Source organism: Pan paniscus, chromosome 5 (genome assembly GCF_029289425.2).
Source record: "Pan paniscus chromosome 5, NHGRI_mPanPan1-v2.0_pri, whole genome shotgun sequence".
In the NCBI taxonomy this organism is placed as follows: Eukaryota; Metazoa; Chordata; class Mammalia; order Primates; family Hominidae; genus Pan; species Pan paniscus.
In genome coordinates, this window is record NC_073254.2 from 40,856,278 (window position 1) to 40,884,212 (window position 27,935).

Sequence of the window (27,935 nt, forward strand, 5' to 3'; positions counted from 1 at the left end):
GAAAGACAGACAAAAATGTATGGATGATTCCAATGATTTTGCCAAAGCAACTGGAACTGGAGGTATCAATTGCTAAAATGTGGAAAAATAAGGAAGGAACAAGTTTTGGAGAGGATTCAAATTCTTAGTTTTGGATATCCAGAGAGAATTTAAGATGCCTGTTACATATCTAAGAGAAAGATATGAAAGATATGAAATAGGCAGTTGGCTATAAAAACCTGCAGGTTAGAAAAGAAACATGGAGATATAATTCACAGTCGTCAAACCATAATTGCCATAAGAGTGAAAAAGCCACAAGATGGGATTAAATCTCTTAAGAAAGAAGGTAGATAATAAAGAGAAAAAGTTTTGGGTCAAAGAAGTAAAGAGTGTTTTTTTGTATACATGACACGTGAATTCCTAACTTACAGTTTTACAATTTCTTTCTCCAGTAATTTTCCTTTTCTCCTGTAATTTTCAGAACAAACAATAAATATTATCCCTATTTTACAAATGTGGAAAAATTCCCTTACTAATAAGAGTATGAAATAACACTGGAATCCTCACTTAAATAATCTATTAAAGTTAGAGCCATGGGGAGATCACTTTGGAGATCCAGTTATAGATATTCACAGTTTTTCCAAAATACACCCACTCTCGCCACATATTTGGGGACATTTGAATCCCCTGATGCAATTCTATGTGTTCTCAGGCATCCTGAAGCCTATTCGTGGAAACCAGCTTCAGAGCTCTGTATCTGATGCTGCCTTTTCTCTTCCCTTAGCACTGCCACTTCTGATGGCTCTGAGAAGATGGACCTGGAGAATGAAAATCTCCATCTGATTCTTTTGAACTGATATTTCCTTGTTGCTGTGGAGATACTATATATATATATTTATGTCATGAACACTAAATGACCAGCCTACAGCGTTGTACTCCATACTCAGAGACCCTGTTATTTACTTGAAAGTCCAATTAATATGAACTTCCAATTTCAACAGAATCTCGTTATCTTTGCCAAACAGCTAATCTCATCATCTTGAAATTGCTGAATGGCATTTATACACTTTTAGTTGGAATCATCTCTTTTTCTTTCACATCCTACATAATAATCTATCAGTAAGTTCTATGAGCTCTTCCTTGAAAACACAAACAGAATTCAACCATTTCTCATTCCCACTGCTGCTACTCTGGTCAAGCCCTGCCATCTCCTACCTTTATTATTGCAACACCATCATCACCTGGTTCTCCCAGAGGAATTCCAATAAAGGGCAATTCAGATCAGATGACTCCTCTGCTGAAACCCCCCCAAGTGGTTCTCATGTCACTTAATGAAAAACTCAAGGCCGGGAGCAGTGGCTCACGCCTGTAATCCCAGCACTTTGGGAGGCCGAGGCGGGCAGATCACGAGGTCGGGAGATCCAAACCATCCTGGCTAACACGGTGAAACCCCGTCTCTACCAAACATACAAAAAATTAGCCGGGCGCAGTGGCGGGCCCCTGTAGTCCCCAGCTACTCGGGAGGCTGAGGCAGGAGAATGGCGTGAACCCGGGAGCCGGAGCACGCAGTGAGCCGAGATAGCATCACTGCACTCTGGCCTGGGCCAAAGAGCGAGACTCCGTCTCAACAACAACAACAACAAAAAAACACCTCAAGGTCCTTTCAGTGGGTTACAGCGCCACACTGTCTGATCCTTGTTACCTCTTTAGCCTCAAATCCCGCTACTCTTCCTCTCCTTCCTAGCCAACTCGACTAGTTCCTGGAACTTGCTAGAAGTACTCATCACTCTCAGGAAGGACGTACTAATGGTTCCCCTTGAGTGGTCCACTCAGCTTCTAGGTTTCTGCAGGTGTTGTTCAGTCACTTCCTTCAGGTTTGTATTCAAATATCATAGTCTTCTTGAGGCTATCCATAACAACACTGTTTAGCATTACAACCCCTCCCCACCACCTCCCTCTGTATTTTTTCCTGCCCTTGAGGAGCTTTCAGTCTATTTGGTCAGTCAAAACATGCCCTCATGGGAAGCAGAGCAGGAATTAAATATTATATAGAATGTCAGAAAAGAGGCCAGGCACAGTGGCTCACGCCTGTAAGCCCAGGAATTTGGGAGGCTAAGGTGGGTAGATCACATGAGGTCAGGAGTTCGAGACCAGCCTGACCAACATGGTGAAACACTGTCTCTACTAAAAATACAAGATTAGCCAGGCACAGTGGCTCACATCTGTAAGCCCAGGAATTTGGGAGGCTAAGGTGGGTAGATCACATGAGGTCAGGAGTTCGAGACCAGCCTGACCAACATGGTGAAACACTGTCTCTACCAAAAATACAAGATTAGCCAGGCATGGTGGCACACGCCTGTAATCCCAGCTACTTGGGAGGCTGAGGCAGGAGAATTGCTTGAACTCAGGAGGCAGAGGCTGAAGTGAGCCGAGATCGTGCCATTGCACTCCAGCCTGGGCAACGAGAACAAGACTCCATCTCAAAAGAAAATAGAAGTTCAGAAAATAGTATAAATCATGTCGGTATTGGAAGAGATGGTTGATGCTTGGACGAGTGGCTTTGTGCCAGGTTTGGAGGCATGTTAGGCCAATGACAGGAATGTGGACTTTCTTCTGAACATCGGGAACCACGCAAAATCCCTTTCCTGACCCCTCAACTGTTCTGATTATGTAAAACAATTCTCATATCTTTTACAAAACTATTTCTTGCACTGAGTATATTGAATTCAAATTATGTGTTTAATTTATCTGAACAAGTGCCTGAATGGATATGAATAAAATAAATACAAACCTAAATGAATTTACAAATGATAAAATGAAATACTTCAGCGTACATGTGAAGTATTTCCTTTCCCTGGCAGAAAAGGAAAATATTTCAAGAAGAATCCCTTACAAAACAAGTCTCACAGGCCGGGCGCAGTGGCTCAAGCCTGTAATCCCAGCACTTTGGGAGGCCAAGGCAGGCAGATCACCTGAGGTCAGAAGTTCAAGATCAGGCTGGCCAACATGGTGAAACCCCATCTCTACTAAAATACGAAAATTAGCCGGGCATGGTGGCACACATTTGGCCTGTAGTCCCAGCTACTCGGAAGGCTGAGGCAGGAGAATCACTCAAACCCGGGAAGTGGAAGTTGCAGTGAGCTGACATTGCACCACTGCACTCCAGCCTGGGCGACAAAGCGAGACTCCATCTGAAAAAAAGGGGAAAAAGGGAAAAAAAATCGAGTCTTATATAGTAGCAGAGATTTTTGTTAAGCGCTCACTCTTTTTTCAGCATCTACAGACTTTTGGAGTATAAGGGGAGATTTCCTTTTTCATAACCAAATTTTTGCTATAAGCAATATTTCATAGTTTACAGAAGTTCTTTTTATAGAAGTTGAAGTGACTTCTCCACAAACATGTTTGTACATTATTTTTTCTTGTTTCTTGTTTGTACTTCTAGATACATTTAAAAATGTAACAAATCGATATACAAGTTATAAAGAATAATATGATGGCCATGCTTGAACCCAATTGTCAATCAAATATATTTGTTATATCTGTTATATTTGTCATATTACCAAAAACTGCTTTGACCTCATCTGTCATCTTCCTGCTACTGCCCCCAGAGGTAACCATGACCATAAATTATGTCACTTTCTGGCCTTAATCCTTCTTGTTCCTCTGTTCCTTACAGTCATTTTGTACTTTTTAAATTAGCCTTCCCATTTGATCCTCTTTGAGGTCATTAGGACATTATTTCATAAACATGAACATGTGCTCAGAGTCACACATATTATTAGGTGGTTCACAAATAATTCTTAGTCTATTTTTTCCTGGTTTATTTCCTTTTATGCTAGGATATTCTATTCTCTTGATTTTCGATTTCTTTAGTCAGCGTATCTTAAATTTACTCTATTCATGTTTATATTGCATAGGATAATAGCTGGTATGTAGTTGGTGCTCAATAATTACTTGTGGAATAAATTAATTTTTCTTAACATACAGCAGGGAGACTTGGAGAGGAAAGGGCCTAGGGAGAGTTTCCTATTTCTTAACCACACCATTGATAGTTTGGGATAGAGACAAATAGAGAAAGTTATCTTTAGAGGAGCTGTCTGTTGCACCAAAAAAAAAATGTAACAGCACTGTTAACATCTTGACATTGACGCTTATAGTCACTCTTTTTTCCTAAAACTATAGTGTGTGTGTGTGTGTGTGTGTGTGTGTGTGTGTGTGTGACATCATGTAAATAAGAATACACTACTTGGCAACTTGGATTTACCCCATACAATGCCATGAGCATATTTTATGTCTTTTTTTTAAAGCATTCTTTTTTAACAGCTGCATAATATTCCATTAGGGATAAAACCTAGTTTTAGGCAAAGTCCAACTCTTCAACATTAGTATTTCCAGTTGTTAGCCACAGTAAACAAAAATATGGACAATATTAACAAAATGAGAAATTAAAATCAATGAGTTTGTATATTTTTAAATATTTGCAGAAAAGAAAAGGGAGTAGTCTGGAATGGGGACTAGATTTCAAACTTGGATGAGTAAGTGAAGCCAGGTAGAGTATCATAAGGTCTGTCTTGGTTGTGCTGAGTTTCAGATGCCTGTGAAATACTTATTTCATGTACTATTTAGAAGCCTAATCACCATAATTTTTGATATTGACTGAATTGCCTGACTGAAATCCAAGTCAGCCCACAATTCAAACATTGAAGTCCAATACCAACTACTTGAAAATGTGACTATTTGGAGATAAGGTCTTTAAAGGTGTAAAATGAGGTTTTAAGGGTGGGTCCTAATCTATTCTGACTGCTGTCCTTATAAGATGATATTAAAACACAAACCACACACACACAGGGAAGACCAGAGAGGGGAAAACCCAAGGAGAGTGGCCCCAGAAAAAATCAATCATGCTCACTGGTTTGATCTTGAACTTGTAGCCTTCAGAATTGTGACAAAATTAATTTTTTTAAGCCACACAGTCTTTGGTAGTTTGTTTTGGCAGCCCTAGCGAACACACTTCTCAAACATTTTCATTCTGGGAATACTTTTCTCCACACCTTTTCTATGTTATGCTGGCTTTTGTACTCCACAAAGACAAACACACAGAACACAGATGCACACCCACCCCTACTGTATGTTGTAGGGGAGGAAAGAGCGTTTCCTTTTACCCATCTTATGTTCATTGGCTGGGGCCCTGAAACAAAATACAGATTAACAACAGAAAAATATACACTTTATTTTTATTTTGATTTATTTATTTTTGAGACGGAGTCTTGCTCTGTCGCCCATGCTGGAGTGCAGTTGCCCGATCTTGGCTCACGGCAAGCTCCACCTCCCGGCTTCATGGCATTCTCCTGCAGCAGTCTCCCGAGTAGCTGGGACTACAGGCGCCCGCCACCACATCCGGCCAATTTTTTTCAATTTTCAGTAGAGACGGGGTTTCACCGTGTTAGCCAGGATGGTCTCGATCTCCTGCCCTCGTGATCCGCCCGCCTCGGCCTCCCAAAGTGCTGGGATTACAGGCGTGAGCCGGCGTGAGCCACCGCGCCCGGCCAAGAGAAAAACATTCACATTTAATATGAAGTTTTACATGACATAAGGAAATAAGGACCTGAAGAAGGGCTTAAACCTGAGTGTGTTTGCACTAGGTTTGATGAAGAGAGTCATGCAGAAATATAACAAGACAAAAATAATATGAGCTAAGGATAATAAACAAGGAGAAATCTAGCAAGGTTTATTTGTTCAGATTCCTCGCATACTCTGCAAGACTCACAGGAGGGTCTTAAGACCTGCTTCAGAGGAAGGTCATACGAACACTCCTGTCTATGTTGTTCTACTAATGTCTTAGAATATTTACTATGTCAAGGCGCCATACTTTGGAGTACTATGTTTTCAGAAACCTGAGGTTGCTCATGGAGTACTATGGAGTAGTGACCTTTTTCTTTTTTTTTGGTACCATTTTAGAAATTTGATTAATGAGTATAAACTAATGGTTTCTATGTTTGAGACGGAGTTTCGTTCTTGTTGTCCAGGCTGGAATGAAATGGCGGGATCTTGGCTCACTGCAACCCCCGCCTCCCGGTTTCAAGCGTTTCTCCTGCCTCAGTCTCCGAAGTAGCTGGGGTTACATAGGCGTGCGCCACCACGCCCGGCTAATTTTGTTATTTTTAGTAGATACGGGGTTTCACCATGTGCGTCAGGCTGTTTTTGAACTCCTGACCTCAAGTGATCCACCCGCCTCGCCTCCCAAAATGCTGGGATTACAGGAGAGAGCCACTGCGCCCACCCAGCCAAAACTGTAATTTTTTTTTTTTTTTTTTTTTTTTTTTTTATGAGATGGAATCTAGCTCTTTCGCCCAGGATGGAGTGCAGTGGCGCGATCTCGGATCACTGCAACCTCCGCCTCCCGGGTTCAAGGGACTCTCCAGCCTCAGCCTCCAGAGTAGCTGAAACTACAGGTGAGTGCCACCAGGCCCGGGTAATTTTGTTTGTATTTTTTTAGTAGAGACAGGGTTTCACAGTGTTAGCCAGGATGGTCTCGACCTCCTGACCTCGTGATCCGCCCGTCTCGGCCTCCCAAAGTGATGGGATTACAGGCGTGAGCCACCGCGCACGGCCGAAAACGAGATTTTTTAGCTCAACTTTACATTGCCAATGCCCATGGTATTCCCTCCACAACAAACTCCATAAGAGTGCTCAGAAAAGTCAAACTTGTTGTCAGGTGATCTTTAGGGACCCAAAGACTACTCTTCCTACCCTTTGCAGTGTTGCCCAGGCTGGAATTGCACTAGCGTATTCACATGTTCCTGCAGTCTCTAGCTCGAGAGTTTAAGCTATCCTACCACCTCAGCCTACCGAGTAAATGATAGTACAGACGCAAGCCGTCACACCTGGTTAGCTTCATTGTTTGCAGAGACGAGTTCTATGTTGCCCAGGCAAACCTGTTAAGTCCTGAGCTGAAGAAAGCCTCATGCATCGACCTCCCAAAGTGCTAGGATTACAGGATCTTGCCAACACAGGAGTTATCTCCTGATCAACTTTTTTTGAGACGAAGCCTCGCCTTTGTCGCCCAGGCTAGAATGCAAAAGCGCCATGTCTTTTCACTGCAACCTCTGCTTGCTGGGTTTAAGCGATTCTCCTGCCGCAGCCTCCCGAGTCGCTGGGATGACACGCGACTGCCCCACGCCCGGCTAATATTTGTATTTTTAGTAGAAACGGGATTTAACCACGTTAGCCAAACTGGTCTCGATCCGCACGCTTCGGCCTCCCAAAGTGCTGGGATTACAAAACCGGAAAAATTATTCCCTAGAAAACGGTGAAATTCAATATTAAAGCTCTTTATGTGAGAGTTGAGTGGCTCTGAAAAGAGCCTTTGAGTTTTAAAGCACCTAAGCACACATTTACTTGGAGCTTGTATACTTGGTGACAGCCTTGGTACCTTCGGACACTGCGTGCTTGGCCAGCTCTCCGGGAAGCAGCAGGCGCACGGCGGTCTGGATCTCCCTGGAGGTAATGGTCGAGCGCTTGTTGTAGTGGGCCAGACGGGAAGCCTCGCCTGCGATGCGCTCGAAGATGTCGTTAACGAAGGAGTTCATGATACCCATGGCCTTAGATGAGATGCCAGTATCGGGGTGAACCTGTTTCAGCACCTTGTACACATACACGGAGTAGCTCTCCTTACGACTGCGCTTGCGCTTCTTGCCATCCTTCTTCTGCGCCTTGGTCACAGCCTTCTTGGAACCCTTCTTCGGAGCAGGAGCTGACTTAGCTGGCTCAGGCATGCTGTCAGAAAACAATAACAGCAGTGAGAATGAACGCACTTAAATAAAAGCTCGTGTCTAGAGTCTCTCCTTTTATAGCCCTTTCATGCAAATAAAGAATTCAAAATATCCAGCTCTGATTGGGCAATGTGTTAGTGACGCATACATGTAAAATAGCCTTCACCTTATTTCCTTTCTAATTGGTTGGCTCGTCAAAGAACAATTTTAACCAATCAAATTGCGCCTTTCACAATTCTACCGATGACTATAACTAGCTTCTTATTCGTCCATCGAGCCCATTCTTTTTCCTTATTCTGTGGATTGTTAGTTCTTCTGCTGTTAGGAAGCCAGTATGTCTGGACGTGGAAAGCAAGGCGGCAAAGCTCGGGCAAAAGCTAAAACGCGTTCTTCCAGGGCCGGTCTTCAGTTTCCAGTTGGCCGTGTGCACCGCCTCCTCCGCAAAGGCAACTACTCCGAACGAGTCGGGGCCGGCGCTCCAGTGTACCTGGCAGCGGTGCTGGAATATCTGACGGCCGAGATCTTAGAGCTAGCTGGCAACGCGGCTCGCGACAACAAGAAGACCCGCATCATCCCGCGCCACCTGCAGCTAGCCATCCGCAACGACGAGGAGCTAAATAAGCTTCTAGGTCGCGTGACCATCGCGCAGGGCGGTGTCCTGCCCAACATCCAGGCCGTATTGCTGCCTAAGAAGACGGAGAGCCACCATAAGGCCAAGGGCAAGTGAAATGATTACTAGTCAAATCCGTCAGTGATCCCGAGTCCCAGAAACCAAAGGCTCTTTTCAGAGCCACCCACCCTTTCTGTAAAGTGCTGGAATACACATACGATGCTTGAAATCTCAATGTTCACTGTCCTAGTTTTTACGAACGCTTCTGACGTTACTGGTCAGTTCTTTATTGAAATCCTTGCTCACATTTCATGCACTGATATATCTTACTGGTGTTTCTTTGCAGTAAAAATGCGTTTATAAAGGTATACAAGAATAGAAACCGAGGTTGTGACACCAAGGTTTCACTGCGTTATTTTGTGTATAGGTCCATGCTGTGTATACAAATTTATCATTAATACACAGGCTGTTTATTCATGTGCACTTGTCAGAAAAGGGTGAAATATTAATACAGAAACGAGAGAACAAAGAAGGATAGCTGCCCATTAGCATTTCAGGGCGGGCTTTTTAAGTTTTAAAGATGACTGCATTCAGGCTGGGCTCAGTGGCTCATGCCTGTAATCCCAACACTTTGGGAGGCCAAGGAGGGCGGATCATAGGGTCAGGAGTTCGAAATCAGCCTGCCCAACATAATGAAAGCCCGTCTCTACTAAACAAATACAAAAAGTAGCCGGGCGTGGTGGTATGCATCTGTAGTCCCAGCAACTTGGGAGGCTGAGGCAGGAGAATCGCTTGACTCCGGGAGGCAGAGGCTGCAGTGAGCCGAGATCATGCTATTGCACTCCAGCCTGGGCAACAGAGCAAGACTACGTCTCAAAAAAAAAAAAAAAAAAAAAAAAAAGACTACATTCCTCTAGTGAGAATTGTGTTTGTTGGATTTCTCTTTTCAAAAGGAGCAATTAACACAGTATTCTAAAATAAACACTAAACGAAACAGCAGTAACGGCCTGACGCCCTAGTTCAGACCTGTAATCCCAGCAATTTGAAAGACTAAGGCAGAAGAATCGCTTGAGCCCAGGAGATCAAGACCAGCCTGGGCAATAAAGCGAGACAGCCCCCTCACCTCCACAAAAAGTAAAAAGCCTGCCCTGCCCGGTGGCTCATGCCTATAATCCCAGCACTTTGGGAGGCCGAAATGGGCGGATCACTTGAGGTCAGGAGTTCGAGGCCAGCCTGGCCAACGTGGCAAAACCCTGTTTCTACTAAACATACAAAAAAATTAGCCAGGCATGGCGGTTGGCTCCTGAAATCCCAGCTACTCGGGAGGCTGAGGCAGGAGAATCGCTTGAACCCGGGAGGCGGGGGTTGCAGTGAGCCAAGATCATGCCATTGCACTCCAGCCTGGACAATAGAGCGAGAGACTCCGTCGTCTCAAAAAAAAAAAAAAAAGAAAGAAAAAGCCTGGCCTGGTGGCTCAGTCTGAGATCTTAGATACTTGGGAGAATTAGGCGGGGAAGGATTGATTGAGCCCAGGAGTTCGAAGCTGCAGCGAGCTATGGGGGGCAAAGCAAGATCCTGTTTAGGAAAGGAAAAAAAACAAAAACAAAAAAAACCCAGCAGCAAAAACTTAGTTTTATGACCTAAATTTATAAATGGACTACACTGTAAAGCACAATTAATTATTCAACTTTAGTAGAAATCCAGTCACATTTCTCTGTAAAAAATCTCAAATCTAATTGGATCACACACCAGGCCCTATAAAGAGAGGTGATCTGTAAATCTGATATGAAAGGTCATGGCCTGCACCAAGCCAACCACACGGAAGTCCACTGGTGGCAGACAGCCTCCTAAGCAGCTGGCCACCAAGGCAGCCAGCAAGAGCACTCTGGCCACCAGCAGCTTGAAGATGTCCCTCAGATATAGGCCCTGAATCATGCTGAAATTCATCGCTACCAGAAGTCACTGAGCTACTTAAGGGAAAAGCTGCCCTTTCTTAAATGTTAGGACAAGGTTGCTGAATGAGATTATTAAAAAAATTAATGCCCCTAGGGTTCTAAATAATTGCAGTTATATGTGTTCCACTGAACAGAAGTTATTGGCATCACAAATAATTTGCATCAAAAATAATTTCTGGTGATACAAATAACAGAAATTATTTGCATCACCAGACAAAAGCCTCCAAGAAGTAACTTCGATAGTTTGATACCTTTAATCAATAGTAAATTGTGAGATGATGTAAGCACATTTCCCTGCAAACTTTGTAAAAACTATAAATTTTTTATAGTGGGATACATTCTTCCCCCTCCCTTTTTTCCTCACAAGTCTTACAATGTTTCTTAAATAAAATTTTCACTAAAACGCGATTAAAATATAGCAATTGCAAGATAAATGTCTATGAAGCCCCATAGTATAACTCCCTGACATTCTTTACTCAATCAAATTGGGGCTCAGAAACAATTCCCCAAAATGAAGGCCAAAGAAGCAACCTCAGAAGCAAAATTTTTCTGTGACTTTCTCCTGCCCTCTTGTCTCTCAGTCCCATTCTCCCCTGAGGCTAGACATAGAAACTAGAATTCCGGTTTCCCAAGGTGGCTTGTGACAACCAGAATCCTTTTTCCCCAAAGCCAACCATAAAAACTAAAAATATTACTCTAACTTCCCTTCCACCTTTTCGTGTAAAAACTGGACACAGAGAAATTATTTGATCCACCTTGTTTAATTGCAGCTCATAAGACCCCATTCCAGAGATGGAGCTGTCCCATACCCAATACCCAGAAGGAAGGAATGCATGTTCAAAGAGGTGAGGGATGAAATGAAAATTCTAAACCCCTTTGACAGAATAATGGACCCTCCTTTGGCTAAAAGACCCCAAAAGTTTAAGTTCCCAGGCATGACAGGATGGAGGCTGCACATCCTGTTTGTTTCTACCCCTCTTCCCCTTTCTAATCACTGCTAGATTTTCTCAAAGTCCGATTTGAGGGAATAATACACCGGAAAGCCCTTTTACTTACTTTATCTGGCCTCTTCCACCCTCCTCCATGGTGGTCCAGACAAGACAGATATTAAGGACCATAGAGTTTCTTGATAAATGACTGCAGGCCCACAACTGGTTGTGACCAGTCTCCTGAGAATGCAGATCATGGACTTCTGCCCTACATTTCAGTTTTATATATAGGACCTAATTATAACTCATTTAAATGTTAAATCTTCACCCCAAAGTGATCATGGGACATATCTTACATACATGTAAACCTAATACACATCTGATTGGGTGTCCTTCATGAATATTCATAGCTCCTCCTATAACCTGTTGAATATGTATATTTCTCCAACCCAATCCTCAAAAATTCCTGTTTTATCCCTCCCTGCTTCCCTCCAAGTGCCTGTCTCTCAGCAAACCAAAGCTACCCTTCCCAGCCTGTCAGAATGGCCACCTTGCAGGCTGCAACTCTTTGAGAAATAAAGCTCCTTTGCAAATGTATGAACCTTCTCATTCTTCAGTTGACAGAGGCCAAGAAGAGTCTAGACAAACAGGCCTTGCTGGGTTTCTCCACTCGGTTTATTAACATTTCATCATACCCTTTTTATCCAATCAAATTTCTACAAGGTTGTCCATATGTTGTTGAACCTAAGCATAGAAGTGGACAATTTTTCCTGTATCTTTGTGTTTTCATCCTAAAGGCTCCCTTGAACACGTTAATAAATTTGTGTAACTTTTCTCCAATTAATCTGCCTTTTGCAAGCTAATCTTACAGCAAAGCTTCAGAGCTCGCCTTGGCTCCTACATAATAATAAACACTTTAACTTTTTATTCTTTTTAGACTTCAAAGTAATTGACCTGATGTTCTCATCCGAGTTTTTCTTGGAGTTTATGTAGCTTCCAGGAATAGCAAATTATTTTCTGGACTTTCTTCTTTTCATGAAATGGCATTGTGCTTCCACAGTGATTTCTCTTCCTCTTTTTTTAAACACCAGAATTAGCAGTTGTAGAGGCTGTCCCTCAAAAACATATGATCGAGGGGAAAATATTCATATAACATTTCTTTTTTTGTTGTTTTGTTTTGGTTTTTTTTTTTTCATTTTTGGGTCTTGCTCTGTTGCCCAGACTGGGTTGCAGTCTCACAATTATGACTCACTGGAGCCTCAAATTCCTAGCCTCAAGCAATCCTCCTAACTCAGCCTCCTGGGTCACTGGCATTATCGGACTGAGCCACTGTGCCTGGCTAAAAGAATTTCAAATACTGTCCACTTACTGATATTTTGCTATGGAAAAATTCAAACATCAATAATTTTGCTAGTTGCCCACCTCTTCTTGCGTCATTGAGTAATGGCTTAACAAGCCCCCTTAGTTCCCTAACACAACTGTATAGACATGTAGATATAAATATAGATATTGATTTATTGTAAATAAAGTCCAGATGCTATAACTGGGTTCATAGAAATATATTGAATGTCCTCATTGTTTCAAGGCCTATGCTGTCAAGATATGGTAAAGAATCAAGAAACAGAGAAGAGAAATGAAGAATCCTGGAACAATGCTATCTACAAAGAATAATGCAAGCCATGGCCAGATGCGGTGGCTCATGCTTGTAATCCCAGCACTTTGGGAGGCCAAGGCAGGTGGATCACCTGAGGTCAGGAGTTCAAGATCAGCCTGGCCAAAATGGTGAAACTCCCCCCATCTCCACTAAAAATACCAAAATTAGCTGGGTGTGGTGGCTGGTGCCTGTAATCCCAGTTACTCAGGAGGCTGAGGCAGGAAAATCGCTGGAACCGGAGAGGCAGAGGTTGCAGTAAGCTAAGACGGCAGCACTGCACTGCAGCCTGGGTGACAGAGCAAGACTCTGCCTCAAAAAAATAAAATAAAAATAAAAAAGAATAATGCAAGCCACATATGTAATTTTGAATTTTCCAGTAAGCACATTTTAAAAATTAATAAGCAGGTAAAAGAATTTTAATAATTATTGTATTTAAAACAAAATACAAAATCATTTTTTCAAAATATAGTCAATATAAAAACATTAATGCAATATTTCATATTCTTTTTTAAATCTTAAGTCTTCTAAATATGAGGGACATCCTATTCAATTTGATATTACATTTTTGTTGGAAATAAATGGAATTTCATTTTGATTTCATAAAAATTCAGTGCTGAAAAATTAAATTCATATATCTGATTGTTTAAAACATATCTAACATTTTCCAATAACTGAAGTATCAGCCTTTGAATTAAAATAATGAAAATTAAGTAAAATAAAAATTCAGGCCGGGCACAGTTGCTCACGGCTATAATCCCAGCACTTTGGGAGGCCGAGGTGGATGGATTACTTAAGGTCAGGAAATCGAGACCAGCCTAGCCAACATGATGAAACCCCGTTTCTACTAAAAATACCTCCACCCCACCCCCCCCCCGAAAAAATAAGCCGGGCATGGTGACAAGCACCTGTAACTTCAGCTACTCTGGAGACTGAGGCAGGAGAATCGCTTAAACTCGGGAGGTGGAGCTAACAGTGAGCTGAGATCACCCCACTGCACTCCATCCTGAGTGACAGAGCAAGACTCCTTCTCAAAAAAAAAGAAAGTCAGTCCTCAGCAGCAACAACCACATTTCAAATGCTCAGTAGCCACAACTGGTTTCTGACTGTTTTATCACATAACACAGATCCTATGGGAAATTGTGTTCAGGTATGGAAATAGTGATGGAAATTACTGATTAATACAAGTGAGCTGCTAAGTTCTTATGTAATCATGTAAATTTTGCACTGACTTCTAAAATAAAGCTTTACACATATTTAGAGATGAGGATTATGAAAGGAACTGAAGGTAGGTTCCGATGGCAAAACACCGGATTGACAGATTTAAGAACACTGGGGAGGAAATAAAACTATGGGGCATAAAGATGGAATTTCCTTAATGGTTCTCACTGACTGTGACCTAAAGTTTATCTTTTGATTTTGGAAACATTTTTTAGATGTAGATATTAACATTCTAATAATAGAAATGAAAAAACTAAAATGAAAATGAGAAAACAGAAGATAATAAACAGGTCTTGGGCCTCAGAAGATGAGATGTAGCGAGTGTGGAGAGGAAAAGCAGAGAGGGTGCATAACTCTCATTAACAAACGGCCCAGCCAACAAATACGTAACCATATTATACAAAAGGATTTCAGTTCTTCCCTTGCTTCCTATGAAACAATTTTGCCAACATACCTAACCGTTTTACCTTGATTTAAAGTGTACAGAATTTTCTTTTTCTGAAAAGGAGAGAAGCAAGGGACTCATATATATTTCAGATGTGAGATTGAAACGCACGACAATGTGTCATTTCAGTCAAGACTTGCCCACGAGTCCTAAGATAATTCAAATTTGCAAAATAGACACTAACTTGAAAGGTGCAATTGTATCAATCCTGTGGTTAGCAGAATTTTGATGAATGCCCTAAAATAGGGCAGGTTTAACAGAATTCAGGGAATGAGCAGGAATGCACAAAGCATCCTTTGTCTCCTCTCCACTCCAGCTTGCAGACATCCGCGGGCATTTGCGGGCAGAGATAAATTTGGTTTAGCCGTTTCCCCTCCCTGGAGAACGGGGGCTCCAGCATATTCATGATGTCAATCGCCTTGGACTACATGCCAGCGTCATTGCGAACCTGCTACACTTTACAAAATAGCTTTCCAATGAGAAAGAAAACCTACTGGGAAAGAAAAACAAAAAGAAACTAGACCTTGCAACGGGCACGCACGCGCACTATCCCTCTCTGAAATATTTATAGTACGCTTACACAAACGCGAACTTGTAAATCAAAACTCTGCCTGAACCAAAGTAGCCAATAGATTAAAAGTATGTAAATTAGGAATTCCCAAACTGCTCTTTTTATTGGCTAGGAAAAGAACACCTTACAGGGAATCCGATAGGTTAATTCACAATAGTGTTAGGCTGTAATGTCATTCCTTAAGAATCTTTTCCAGTAAACATTTGTTACCTTTTCAAAGTAACTGGGAGCTGTTGAGTTTGGAAGCGAAAACCAAGTTAAGAAGTCCTGTTATTTGGGTGAGTCCAGTTCCTATAAAAGTTCGGTTGGATGTGCCTTAAATTGTTCGGTGCACCTCAGCTCTCTCCCGCAGGGATCCGGAGAAACTGCGCCATTGTTGTCTTACAGAGAAACAACCTTCTAAGACTCTCTTCGCCGCCATCTTTTTCAAGATTTTAAATTGAAAATACTTTTTTTGACGGCTCTTGCCATTATGTCTGGACGTTTTAATTTCAACAAAACGAAATAATAGTGTTAAGTTCTTTGAGTCAAGCCCGATATTACAGAGGTAGGGATTCCAGGATATTAGAATTTTACTATAACACAAACGAAACACAAAGTTCCTTATGCTTAACAGTGTATCTTAGAAAACCTTGTTTGAGTGAATTAGCCATGTACTCTATAATGAAACGAGGAATCATTGAGAGATACTTAGGCAACGGATTTTAAATGAGTGAATAGGGAAGGGAAAAACTTCAGGAAAATGAAGAAGAAAAAAGCACCGGAGATTTTTGAAAAAAAATTCTAAAGCACTTTCTAACGCAAACACATTCGATTTTTTATAGCTAAACAGGATAACGGATCAGTCTATTAAGTTAAATGATCAATGTCTTTGCAGGTCATGCTCTGTGTGAAACATCAAAGAAACCTGTAACGAAAAACGACTTGTTTAAAAGAGCCAGTTCTCTATCCAAATTTACCAATCAGAATCTTGCACTGAAAAAATAAACCAATCGTGAATCTCTATGGCCACTTCCGGAATTTAGCAACCGATCACTAACAGGGATTGTCCACAATCCAATCAGAGTGATTCTGTTCCTATATAGAGGGCAAACCAATCTTTCTAACTCACTTACTTTGCAGATGAACTATGGCGCGTACTAAGCAGACGGCTCGTAAATCCACAGGCGGTAAAGCACCGCGCAAACAGCTGGCCACTAAGGCAGCTCGCAAGAGCGCTCCGGCCACGGGCGGCGTGAAGAAGCCCCATCGCTACCGCCCTGGTACCGTGGCTCTGCGCGAGATCCGTCGCTACCAGAAGTCTACCGAGCTTCTAATCCGGAAGCTGCCGTTTCAGCGCCTGGTGCGAGAAATCGCTCAGGACTTCAAGACCGATCTGCGCTTCCAGAGTTCCGCGGTGATGGCGCTGCAGGAGGCCTGCGAGGCCTACTTGGTGGGGCTTTTCGAGGACACCAACCTGTGCGCTATTCATGCCAAACGCGTGACCATCATGCCTAAAGACATCCAGCTTGCCCGCCGCATTCGTGGGGAGAGGGCGTAAATTGTTTTGAGTACAAACCTTAAATCCAAAGGCTCTTTTCAGAGCCAACCACTTTGTCCGTGAAAAGGGCTGTAATCTTTTGAGACGCATTAGACCACTAAAGTGCACTGATCCAAATAGACATTTGAAATACTGGCATTCAGTTCCCTCGATGCTTCATTTAAATTTCCAAATTTAAGAGCTCCCTCAGGTTTTCGCCTAGGGCTGGGCCTCCCTACGCCGTTCTCCATTGGTTTAGCTGGCTTTGTCTTGCTGTTCAGGCTCTCTGCTGCTTTCTTGTACATTGTTCTCGTTTTCTAAACTCCTGGCCACTTAATTGTACCCTGCTTAACCCATCCTCTTGTTTTCTGGCTCAACGCTCTTTCATGTGGTGGCCTGCATTTTAGGTCTTAACTGCATAGGCTTTCAACGCCTTGGTTTTGCCTTTCCTTGATGTTTATTTCACCTTGCCCGAGGGGCCAGCGCTTTTGATCTGCATCAGGCTGCCTTACTCCACTAGTGTTTTGAGACCCAGCTACTTGCCGGCGACGGTCGGCGCCTTGGGTGCGGTCAACTTTACTCTCTGTGCGCCTGATACTGGTCTAAGGCTAAGGTTGTTAGCTGGAATACCTAGACCCGTGGCACTAACACACAGCTCTTGCAGACTTGACAGCCTTGCATAGGTTCTAAACTGCAGGAGTCAAAGCAACGAAGGTGCAGATGGGTGTGTCTCAAACCTGAGTGCGAAAGGAAAATGCAGAGATCATGAGCCTTTTCAACTTTCCGGTTGATATCTTTTGTTTGCTTTTTTCTTTTCTTTTTTATTTTATTTGTTTATTTATTTATTTATTTATTTATTTATTTTGAGACGGAGTTTCGCCCTTGTTGCCCAGGCTGGAGTGCATTGGCGCGATCTCCGCTCACCGCAACCTCCGCCTCCCGGGTTCAAGCGATTCTCCTGCCTCAGCCTTCGAGTAGCTGGGATTACAGGCATGAGCCACCTCGCCCGGCCTTCCGGCTGATATCTTAAAAGAACTTTTCAACTTTAGTAAATACCCTGTCTTAATCAAATCTCATTAAAAGTACCCCATATTTATCAACAAAACATGAAAATCCTTGGACGGCTTCAAAGTTCTTACAGAAAATATTCTGCCTTTCCTTTCCATACAAAGGCACAGCTTCGAAACTGGTAGGTGAGGGGAAGGAAAATAAGGAATTCTGTTCCGAAATCATACAGGCTGTTATTTGGAAATACAGAAGGGTGTATGTACTATATGGGATACTGCATGCTATTTGGAAGAATTTTGTTTATTTAAACATTTCAGCAAATTCCTCAGTTTTGATATGGGGTGCAGTATTTTTAACTCATTGAGAAATTTCTACTAACTTTTTTGAATGTGCTCTTTTCCCGCTAGTTGCACTAAGGAAAGAGGTTAGTCATGTGGTAAAATTAATAGTGACAAAGCTGTAAATAGCTCTGCAGGCCAAGGTAGCCATAGTAAGAAGTCCTGGAGATTTATGGAAGAAATTTTTGTTCATGGAAGCCTGTCAGACATGAAGATGTGGGTCTTGTGAATTGGAGATTCAGTGCGTGAGGAAAACAGCCTAACTATCCATAATTAAGGTAACTACTGTCAGATATTTGTAACATAGTGAACATCGTATTATGCTGGATAGAAGCATTCTCTATTTGAATGTTGTTTCCTGTATCCTGTACTTTCTTTAAGATTCTAGCTCAACAAGTTTTAACCTGTATTTCTCTTACAGCTACTGGAATTCAGTACATGAGGACTTGACTTGGTGGGCACAGAATGCATCTTTTTATATCATTAAATCCACCAGAACATCTAGCATGGTCATTTGCCTAAAACAAAGCCTCTGGAAATTTAGTCAAGTTGAGATGTAAAATAAAAGATTACTGAACACAATTTAACATTGAGTGCATTCCTATTTACAAAAATAAAAGATTAGATAAAGTTTATATAATTTTAATATATAGTTTTTCTAAATAGGAAAAATCCACACTTATTGAGTGGCAGCAATGGGCCAGAAGTCATGCAGTATTTTATGAAATGTAAAATGTAAGTTCAATAGTTATCTATTATCAAAAACAAATTTAAACACTGAAACTAAGAAAATTTCAGATAGTGCTGGAGCCAAAACTTTCCCCACTAGGCATTACTGTTTTAAATAAACAGCCTCAGCAGAATCCTCATCAGTTACTCCTGAGGGCTTTATCACCTGGAAGAGCTACTAACATGTTTAAATTTTTCATACACAATAAAATAAATGGATGTTTTAAAATTTACAGGGTCTTAGGCCAGGCAGGGTGGCTCATGCCTGTAATCCCAGCACTTTGGGAGGCCAAGCCAGGCAGATCACCTAAGATCAGGAGTTCAAGACCAGCTTGGCCAATATGGATAAACCCCATCTCTACTAAAAAAATACAAAAATTAGCCGGGCATGGTGGCACGTGCCTGTAATCCCAGCTACTTGGGATGCTGAGGCAAGGAGAATCACTTAAACCTAGGAGGCAGAGGCTGCAGTGAACTGAGACTACGCCACTCCACTCTAGGCTGGGTGACAAAGCAACATTCCATCTTAAAAAAATAATAACACCAGCCTGGCCAACATGGTGAAACACCATCTCTACTAAAACTACAAAAATTAGCTGGGCATGGTGGCAGACACCTGTAATCCCAGCTACTCAGGAGGCTGAGGCAGAAGAATCTTTGAACCTAGGAGGCAGAGGTGGCAGTGAGCTGAGATTGCACCACTGCACTGTAGCCTGGGTGACAGGGAGAGACTCCATCTCAAATAACAATACTAATAATAAGAAAATGAACTTTACAGGGTCTTATATGATTGTGAAGTTCTATTATATTATAATTAGTACTGCAAATTGCACAGAAATGTAACTGATGTACATACAGGAAAATATGACATTAACACTGACAAATTTTAGCCTTTCTGCATACTATTCAAATAGTAGCCTTGATTTAACCACACATACACAGGCAACTTTTTTCAAAGGCATACACTGAGATAGTAGTAAATAATACCAGATGTCTTTAAAATAAATTGTGATTTTATTTGGGGAAGATCTCAAATCTGACTCATGTGTAAGATCATACTTTCTATGTACTTGTTGGTACACTATATAGTATATATCCATTTCACAGTTACATAGTTGCCTGCAAGTACTTATAATTAAAATAAAACAAGTATGTAATCTCTGAATTTCCAATAGCTTCTTCATATTATAAAGATAATAGCTAAAACTCAAGACAATTCAGAAATCCCATTTTATTATTTCTCCATACTCACCCGACTCGACCTGCCAACAGTAAATATTGATATGTAACATTTTGGAATTTGCAAGGCAAAGGTGAAATTTTTTTTCTTTGTTTTTGTTTTGTAGTTGCCCCCACTAAAAATTGTATATATATAAAATGGTATACTTCCGAAGATAAGGTAGTCTGTAAATCAGGCCATGGAAACACGGGTCATGAAAGGGGCAGAGAAATTTGTTACTCTTGTTTTCCCACACAGGAAAACAGAAAATGAAACCACTGAATTTGATGAGTATCTGACAATAATGTAACCCAACTGATGGAATTTTTTAATTCAGACACACACACACACACACACACACGCCCCTAGAGTAGTGGAAAATAAGACAAATGCTCTAGAGTTCAGTTTAGTTAATGGGAGAAAATAATAGATGCATTAAAATTTTTCTATTGATAATAATTGTTCTCAACTATTAAATGTCATGAAAGCACATTTTCAGAGATAAGTTTATGTTTTGAATTAGAGGGATTTTTGCATGGACATGTAATTTCAGAAGGAATTGGAAGTATTAGAAAGATTCTCACAGGGAATTGTTCCTGAACAAAGTTGTAAAAAAAAAAAAAAATAATAATAATAATAATAAAGAAGAAGAAGAAATAGAAAGATTACATTGTTATAGTGTCTGTGAGTGCCAGCAGACAGTATTATGAAAAGGGGCTAAGATGCTACAGGGCTTTCCCTTGAACCTATGAGAAGCCAGTGACCTTTTTCATAAGGCATATTTGGTTTTTGTTTTTGAAAATGGGCCGGGCGTGGTGGCTGACACCTGTAATCCTAGCACTTTGAGAGGCTGAGGTGGACGAATCACCTGAGATCAAGAGTTTGAGACCAGCCTGAACAACATGGTGAAACCCCCTCTCTACTAAAAATACAAAAACAAATTAGCCAGGTATGGTAGCGTGTGACTGTAATCCCAGCTACCCGGGAGAGTGAGGCAAGAGAATCACTGGAACCCAGAAGGCGGAGGCTGCAGTGAGCTGAGATCGAGCCACTGCACTCCAGCCTGGGCGACAGAGCAAGACTCTGTCTCAAAAAATAAAGTAAAATAAATAAATAAATAAATAAATAAATAAATAAAGAGTTAAGAATTTAGAAATTGGAGGCTAGAGAAATTAGGGAAATAGTTAGTAAGCATTGGAATAATCCCAGCTATGAAAGAATGAAGAGAGAATGTAGACGGGAGAATATGTCAGAATTATTGAGGATTCTTTAAAAATCAACCTGATTTAGTGACTGTGTAACAGGGATGATTGAGGCCTCCCCACAATACCATGAAATTCTGCATCCTCCAGTTAAAGTAGTGACTTCAGGTTGATCCTAAAAATTACCTTTGTGTCAGACCTATGCCATACACATAAGTACTCTCCAACAGCTAAGATAATATGAAAATGCCCTTCATAACTTCCATGCTAAGACACTGTTAGTTTTCTTTACCAATCTCAAGATATTCATTATAACTGCTACCAAAATTTTAAGATATAGAGAAAGATTTAAACAAGTTCAGATTTCCTTGAAAACAAGTGCATGTCCTCTGTGGCAAATGAATATGAACATGAATTTATATAAATCAGAGCAACTCTGGAAGATCATTGATTGAATCATCACATTTAATTGCTTCTCTTGCATTCCAAACACATTGTGAAATGGATACTTCACAACGGGCCGGAAACAGAAATACATAAATTCTGCTTATTTCTCAATGAGCCTAAAAAGGAACCGGAAAATACCACTCCTTTTCCAGTTGATGTAACAGAATTGAAGCAGCGTTAAGAATGATTCCAGAAATCAAGAAACTTGTTTGAGACCTAGGTCCACCATTTACTGACAGCAAATGGTCATTTCTTGCCATTTCACCTTTCTAAGCCCCAAGTTTCTTAACAGTAAATCAAGCATTTTAGCTATACCTGATATAAATGCATTGTAACTGCCCAAGTGAGGCAGTTAAGTAAGTGCTTTGTAACAGTAAGAAACTAGAGGTATGTTATAGTCATTTGGACTGCTCTTGCGGAATGCCACATTCCCCAACTAATTCTCTTATTCCTTATCACTTTTCATCAAAAGCCTAAATCATGTCATTCTGGGTACTAAAGACCTCCCAGATCTCTTCTCCGCATTGGGAACTGGAAAATAATACCCCAAAACGAAGTCCTTAGAAGCAGAAGTGACCTCCTGCTATCCTTTGGCCTCTCATCCTCCGTTGAGGCTACACATAATAACTAGAATCCCTCTTCCCCAAGGTGGTTACTGAAACTAGAACCCCTTTTTCTTCAAAGCCAGCCATAAAACCTAAAAATCTTACTGTAACTTTTCCGCCTCCTTTCTGTGTAAAAGCTAGCCATAAGAAAGTATATGTCTTACGTTGTTTGGCTGTAGGTCATAAGACCCTCCCTCATTCCAGAGAGGGTCCCCTAGAATGAGGAAGGAATACCCAGAAGGAAAGAATCTTGCCAGAGGCCAAGAAGAGTCTAGACACAGAGGCCTTGCTATGTTTCCCCAGTCTATTAGCATTAGATGACACCCTTTTTATCCAATCACAGTTCTACATGGCAGTTGGTACTTTGTTGAACCTAAGCATAAAAATGGACAGTTTCCCCTGTACCTCTGGGCCTTCATTGTGAAGGTTCCCATGTCACATAAACCTATGATGAAGTTTGACTTTTCTATTAATCTGCCTTTTTTCCGTTGATTTTCAGTGAACTTTCGGAGGGTGAAGTTTTGCTCACCCCTACATACCTGTATTTTTCACTCATTTTCAAAAAGATTATTTTGAATAAATATTTCAAATCCTCCCATTTATTCAGATCCCCTTCTCAATCAAGCCACTCTCATACAGGGAGGTATTTTGGCTTTCTCTACAAAGAAGAAATTGTGTGATGTAGCCGTGGTTCCCAAAAAATTAAACTCCTGCTTGTAACTAGAAAGATATCACAGGCTACATCCTTTTCTTTGTGGGGAGGGAGGCAAATAATAATGTAAAATATAACAAAATATTAACTAATAAGCAGAATGTAAACAAAGAAGTAAGATTAAGAGGTATTATAATCATGAGGGATTTATAGTATTTGGTCCCACTGCAAACTTGTTCAAGAGTTCATGACTTGTTTTGTGCTATGTATTCTGGAGATTCTGGAAATCTATAGATGCCTTCTCAAAACCATGTTTTTAAAAAATACTTATACAGGGTAAGAAAGGTAGTGACACTAAATTTTTTTTTCTTAAAGTCTGTATATGTGCTTTAGTTACACATCAAATAATAAGATCTATCAGCAAGTATAATGTTGGCTTGAAAGGTTCACAATTAGTGTAAACTATTTCAAGACACCTGTAATAAGTACAAAGTGATATGAAAATATCTATGATTATCATTGATGTGAAATCCAGTGATTAGCTGCCTGTACTCACAAAGGAAATAAGCAAATTGCATTTAGGATTTGTGAAAATGTAATTTTTTCCCATCTAGAGTCCCATAACCATCTGTAGAAATCAGATTTTGTCGAGATTTCTCTGTACTGTTAAGTGGGCTTTTCTAAAATCAAAAACAAAACAAACAAAAAATAACCTCAGCCTCCCAAATACAATGTAAACAGTACTACATCCAAGTCAGCCCAACTTCCTATAGCCCATTTATTTGTCCTGGTAACCCCAATTCCAGGCTTCTTCCTCCCTTCTCCAAGTTTTTTCATTTATTTTTCCCTCTCTATTTCTTATCTAATCACCAAATATGTATTGGATAGCTAACTCTAGCTCCCTGGTTCAGCTCAATCTGTGAGAAAGCAATTTGGGAAAAGAAGCAGATTATAAGCTGACAGAGGTTCCTTTCATACTTTTTACTATCTCTCAGCATCAGGGTGGTAGCAATACTTGCGCAGATTGACGCAGAATGACAAGGTGAGTAGTCTCCAAAAAGAGAATTCCATTTGGAGAATTCCATCTGAGGGGGAGGTGGAAAAAAAACAGGCTTTTCGACTACGTCCCAGCATACACAACTGTTAATATCGCAACCTGATTGGTGAAAAATTTTCTCTCGGAAAAACCACGCAAATAAAAATCTAAGAATACGTTCTGATTGGTTAATTCAGCAGGCTCTGCAAACCAATAGAAAAAGCAAGTTTTACAAAACTGAGCCAGAGGCTATGTTGAACTATCCCTCCGATTGGCTTAATACAAGAATTGCATTTTTTTCTAACATTACCTGGACGTGGGAAGCAAGACCTGCTTTGCCACGCGGGCCTACAGTTGCCAGTAGGGCTAATACACCGCGTCCTCCGCAAATACAGCTACTCCGAGCGGGTTGGGCCACCATGCTAGTGTTACCTGGCGGCAGTACTAGGAGGTTAAGAGTAGGCAGAAATAAATGAACAAGAGAGCCCCTGGGAAAATAAGTCCTGGAGACGCTGGCCACTGACAGAAAAAGACAATGGCCACACTTTTTATTTTGAGACGGAGTCTCGCTCTATCGCCCAGGCCGGAGTGCAAGTGGCGCGATCTCGGCTTACTACAACTTCCGCCTCCCAGGTTCAAGTGATTTTCTACCTCAGCCCCCAAGTAGCTGGAATTACAGGCGCGCGGCACCACGCCTGACTAATTTTTGTATTTTTTTTAGCAGAGATGGGGCTTCACCATGTTCTTCAGGCTGGCCTCGAACTCCTGACCTCGTGATGCGCCCGCCTCGGCCTCCCGAAATGCTGGGATTACAGGAGAGCCACCTCGTCACGCAGTGCAGCCCCCACACTATTTACAAATACAGTACCTGAGGGCCGATATCCCAAAGCTAAGGCTTATCAAAGGCCTGCGAAAAGACAGACACCGGGCACCACCAGCAGTTGGCCATTCTCAACGACCAGCTGCACAAGATCGTGGGCCGCAAGCACCTTGGGCATGCCACGTACTGCTCACAACCAGGACGGGCTGTGCTCAGGAAGTCACCTCAACGCTAAAGTAAAGCATTTAACACCACATCCCTGTGCCAGAAATAAAATTTTTTCAGGGCCACTTTTAAGCGCCGCGCTTTAAGAGAAATCGGCCGGCCAATCACACACCACCGCGGGAATTTGAAGAAAAAGTAGGACCTGGTGGCTCAAGTAGCCTTAGCTATCCGGTGACCGTGGCTGAGACTGAGACGGAAGGGATCCTTGCGCCCAGGCTGCTTGGAGCTGTTAATAACTGACCCCCAACCAGCACGACTGGGATAGACCGTGGCCGCACAACACCGCAGCACCCGCACCCCTCTTCACCCCACTCCTCCCTCAAGAAAGCTTCAGCTCTTTTGACTGAGACCTGTGGGTGGCTCTGAAAAGAGCCGTTTAAAATTTTCAAAGGGGAACGTCCCGCCAGTTTCACTTTTTCTTCGGAGCTGCCTTCTTTGCCTTTGTAACCTTCGGCTTCCCCGACTTAGGTTTGGCCGCCTTGGGCTTAGGGGCTTTGGCCTTAGCTGGACTCTTGGCACCTTTTTTTGGCTGGGGTGTTTTCACCTTTTTCGCACTCTTGGCCACTTTCTTGGTCCCAGCAGCGGTTGCTGGCTTCTTCACCTTCTTAGGAGTCTTTTTGATGCTTTTCTTCGGGGTAGCGGCGCCAGCCACCTTCTTGGGCTTCTTGGCTGCCCCAGCAGGCTTCCTAGGCTTGGCTGCGCCAGCCTTTTTGGCCTTGGGTTTGCCTTCCCCGGAAGCCGCTTTCTTGTTGAGTTTGAAGGAGCCAGAAGCACCGGTACCTTTGGTCTGCACCAGGGTACCTTTGCTCACCAAGCTCTTGAGACCAAGCTTGATGCGGCTGTTGTTTTTTTCTACATCGTAGCCGGCAGCCGCAAGCGCTTTCTTAAGCGCGGCCAGAGAAACGCCGCTGCGCTCCTTAGAAGCTGCCACTGCCTTGGTGATAAGCTCAGATACTGGGGGTCCGGATGCTTTGCGTTTCCCAGCAGTTGCGCCTGCCTTCTTCGCCTTTTTCTTCACAGGTGTTTTTTCTGCGGGTGCAGAAGTGGTAGGAGCAACTGGAGCAGTTTCCGACATGTTTTTGTCTTACCAGAAAAGACAAAAGTAATCTCAAACTGTCAGGACAGCATGTCCTCTACGAGGGAGGCTGAGGGTTTATATAGAGAGACGCTGAGTGATGATTGGTTCCTTGCTCCATGCGCGGCACTGCTGGAAAAGGACTCCTCGTATCTACCGCGCTGCTGTGTTTGTTGCCCCTTAAAAAAGAGTAAAAATATAAGAAATCTGGGCATGAAATAATTAGAGATTTGGGGGAAACTGATCCGAGAGAGTTCGGGCTTCATTCCTGCCTTTGTTTCTATGCATAGTTTTAAAACCGGCATCTTGAAACTTTTCTTATTCCCCCAACTCTCTTTCAAACTTCGGTCAAATCGAGACAACTTTCAGGTTTTCCTTAAAAATACTATTTCTCCCTCTTTCATTTGCAAATCTCTCTTCCAGGGCATTGTTCTGTGAATTCTTACCGTCTCAACTTTATATAGATAAACTCATTTTTATCCAAATGTGCAGGGAAATTGGGTTTTTTCGCAGGAACAATAGCACAGGCTCTCTGGCGAGCTGTTTGCATCAACCTCTAGGAATTGGCACTGAGGTAGAAAGTTCTATGTACAAGAGGGGTGATTAGTTTAGAAAAGATAGTTTTAAAAAAAATAGTATTTGAGTTACCAGTGTGTAAGCTGGATTTGATCTCCATATTTCAGTGGTTTAAACATTTCCAGAAAGATAAGGGTGAGGCTACATTATTCCTCTTACAGAAAAAAAAGTCCTAAGTAGAGTTACCAACCTTCTCTTAAGAGTTAGGATCATGGATTTTTCCGACCTAGAATGGTCATTAAAGATCAACTACCACATCCCCAAAAAAGAAAACTGAACCACCAAATAATAGAATGGCAGGCCAACAGCAGGCCAACATCATTTTGGCAACTGTGAGCATTGAGAGCTTGTGTACATGTTCGTGTCCCATCACTTTATAAATAATTTAATGAAAGACACTATTTTTTTGCTAATATTCATCATAGAATTTTGTACATTTTTTATATTTTAAAATCATATTTATAATACAAATTTCCCTTCCTCTTTCTCTGTACAACCTGTTTGAATAACTGGTAAAAGTCACTTTAAAAAAATAAAATACAAATTTTCAACATTGCAAGTGTGGGCATCAAGGGTTAGAAAGAAAAAAATCTGATTTAAATCACTGTAAATTTTCATCATTCTACTTGGCTTTTTACACACAAAATATGAACTAAGCTGTCACACCCTAAATTAATTGGTTGAATATGTCCACCTAAGGAGCTGAACAAACATTTCAAAGCAAACATGAGTAACTTCAGTATTCTTTATCTGTTAGTTTGCAATACAGCTGATGGAATTAGGTTATTATTAAATAATTAAGCACAAAATTGATATTCTCCATCAAGTAATAAGATGCTGAAATGAACTCCTATGTTGAAGAAACAAGAGAAGTAGTTTGATGTTATGTTTCTTCTAACAAAAATACTCATTTCAAAAAATCAAGTTATTCTGGCCTACACTCAATAGTGATTAGAGGATTTTTTCATATAAATCCTAGATAAAATAATCAACTTTAAAGATGTCATCTCTCCTCATTCAACTAATTTCATAAAAATTACTTAGCTTGTCTTGGCCAGATGCAGTGGCTCACGCCTGTAATCCCAGCACTTTGTGAGGCCATGCTGGGCAGACCACCTGAGTCAGGAGTTCAAGACCAGCCTGACCAACATGGTGAAACCCTGTCTATACTAAAAATACAAAAATTAGGCGGGCATGGTGGCACAGGCCTGTAATCCTAGCACTTTGTGAGGCCATGCTGGGCAGACCACCTGAGTCAGGAGTTCAAGACCAGCCTGACCAACATGGTGAAACCCTGTCTATACTAAAAATACAAAAATTAGGCGGGCATGGTGGCACACGCCTGTAATCC

At 41.6% G+C, this 27,935-nt stretch overlaps 4 protein-coding genes across 4 annotated transcripts in view; 2 read left to right on the forward strand and 2 right to left on the reverse strand.

Annotated features, from left to right (window-relative positions):
* LOC100980546 (uncharacterized) overlaps positions 1–27,935 on the forward strand; it is a 36,972-nt gene that overhangs the window by 5,005 nt on the left and 4,032 nt on the right. The window contains exons 2-5 of the mRNA XM_055114394.2: positions 1,724–1,853; positions 7,403–7,550; positions 8,077–8,427; positions 16,263–16,613. Of these exons, the coding sequence (XP_054970369.2) occupies positions 1,724–1,853; positions 7,403–7,550; positions 8,077–8,427; positions 16,263–16,613 (980 nt within the window). The remainder of the gene's footprint in view (positions 1–1,723; positions 1,854–7,402; positions 7,551–8,076; positions 8,428–16,262; positions 16,614–27,935) is intronic.
* Positions 5,185–7,918, reverse strand: LOC100985450 (histone H2B type 1-C/E/F/G/I). The gene has a single exon (XM_063605185.1). It carries the CDS (start codon positions 7,752–7,754, stop codon positions 7,374–7,376), a length of 381 nt encoding a protein of 126 aa, XP_063461255.1. The 5' UTR covers positions 7,755–7,918; the 3' UTR covers positions 5,185–7,373.
* On the forward strand, positions 8,086–8,590 carry LOC100980195 (histone H2A type 1-B). The gene has a single exon (XM_063605184.1). The coding sequence runs from the start codon at positions 8,086–8,088 to the stop codon at positions 8,476–8,478; it is 393 nt and encodes a 130-aa protein (XP_063461254.1). The 3' UTR covers positions 8,479–8,590.
* On the reverse strand, positions 24,592–27,240 carry H1-3 (H1.3 linker histone, cluster member). Its single transcript, XM_034961589.3, has one exon. It carries the CDS (start codon positions 26,006–26,008, stop codon positions 25,343–25,345), a length of 666 nt encoding a protein of 221 aa, XP_034817480.1. The 5' UTR covers positions 26,009–27,240; the 3' UTR covers positions 24,592–25,342.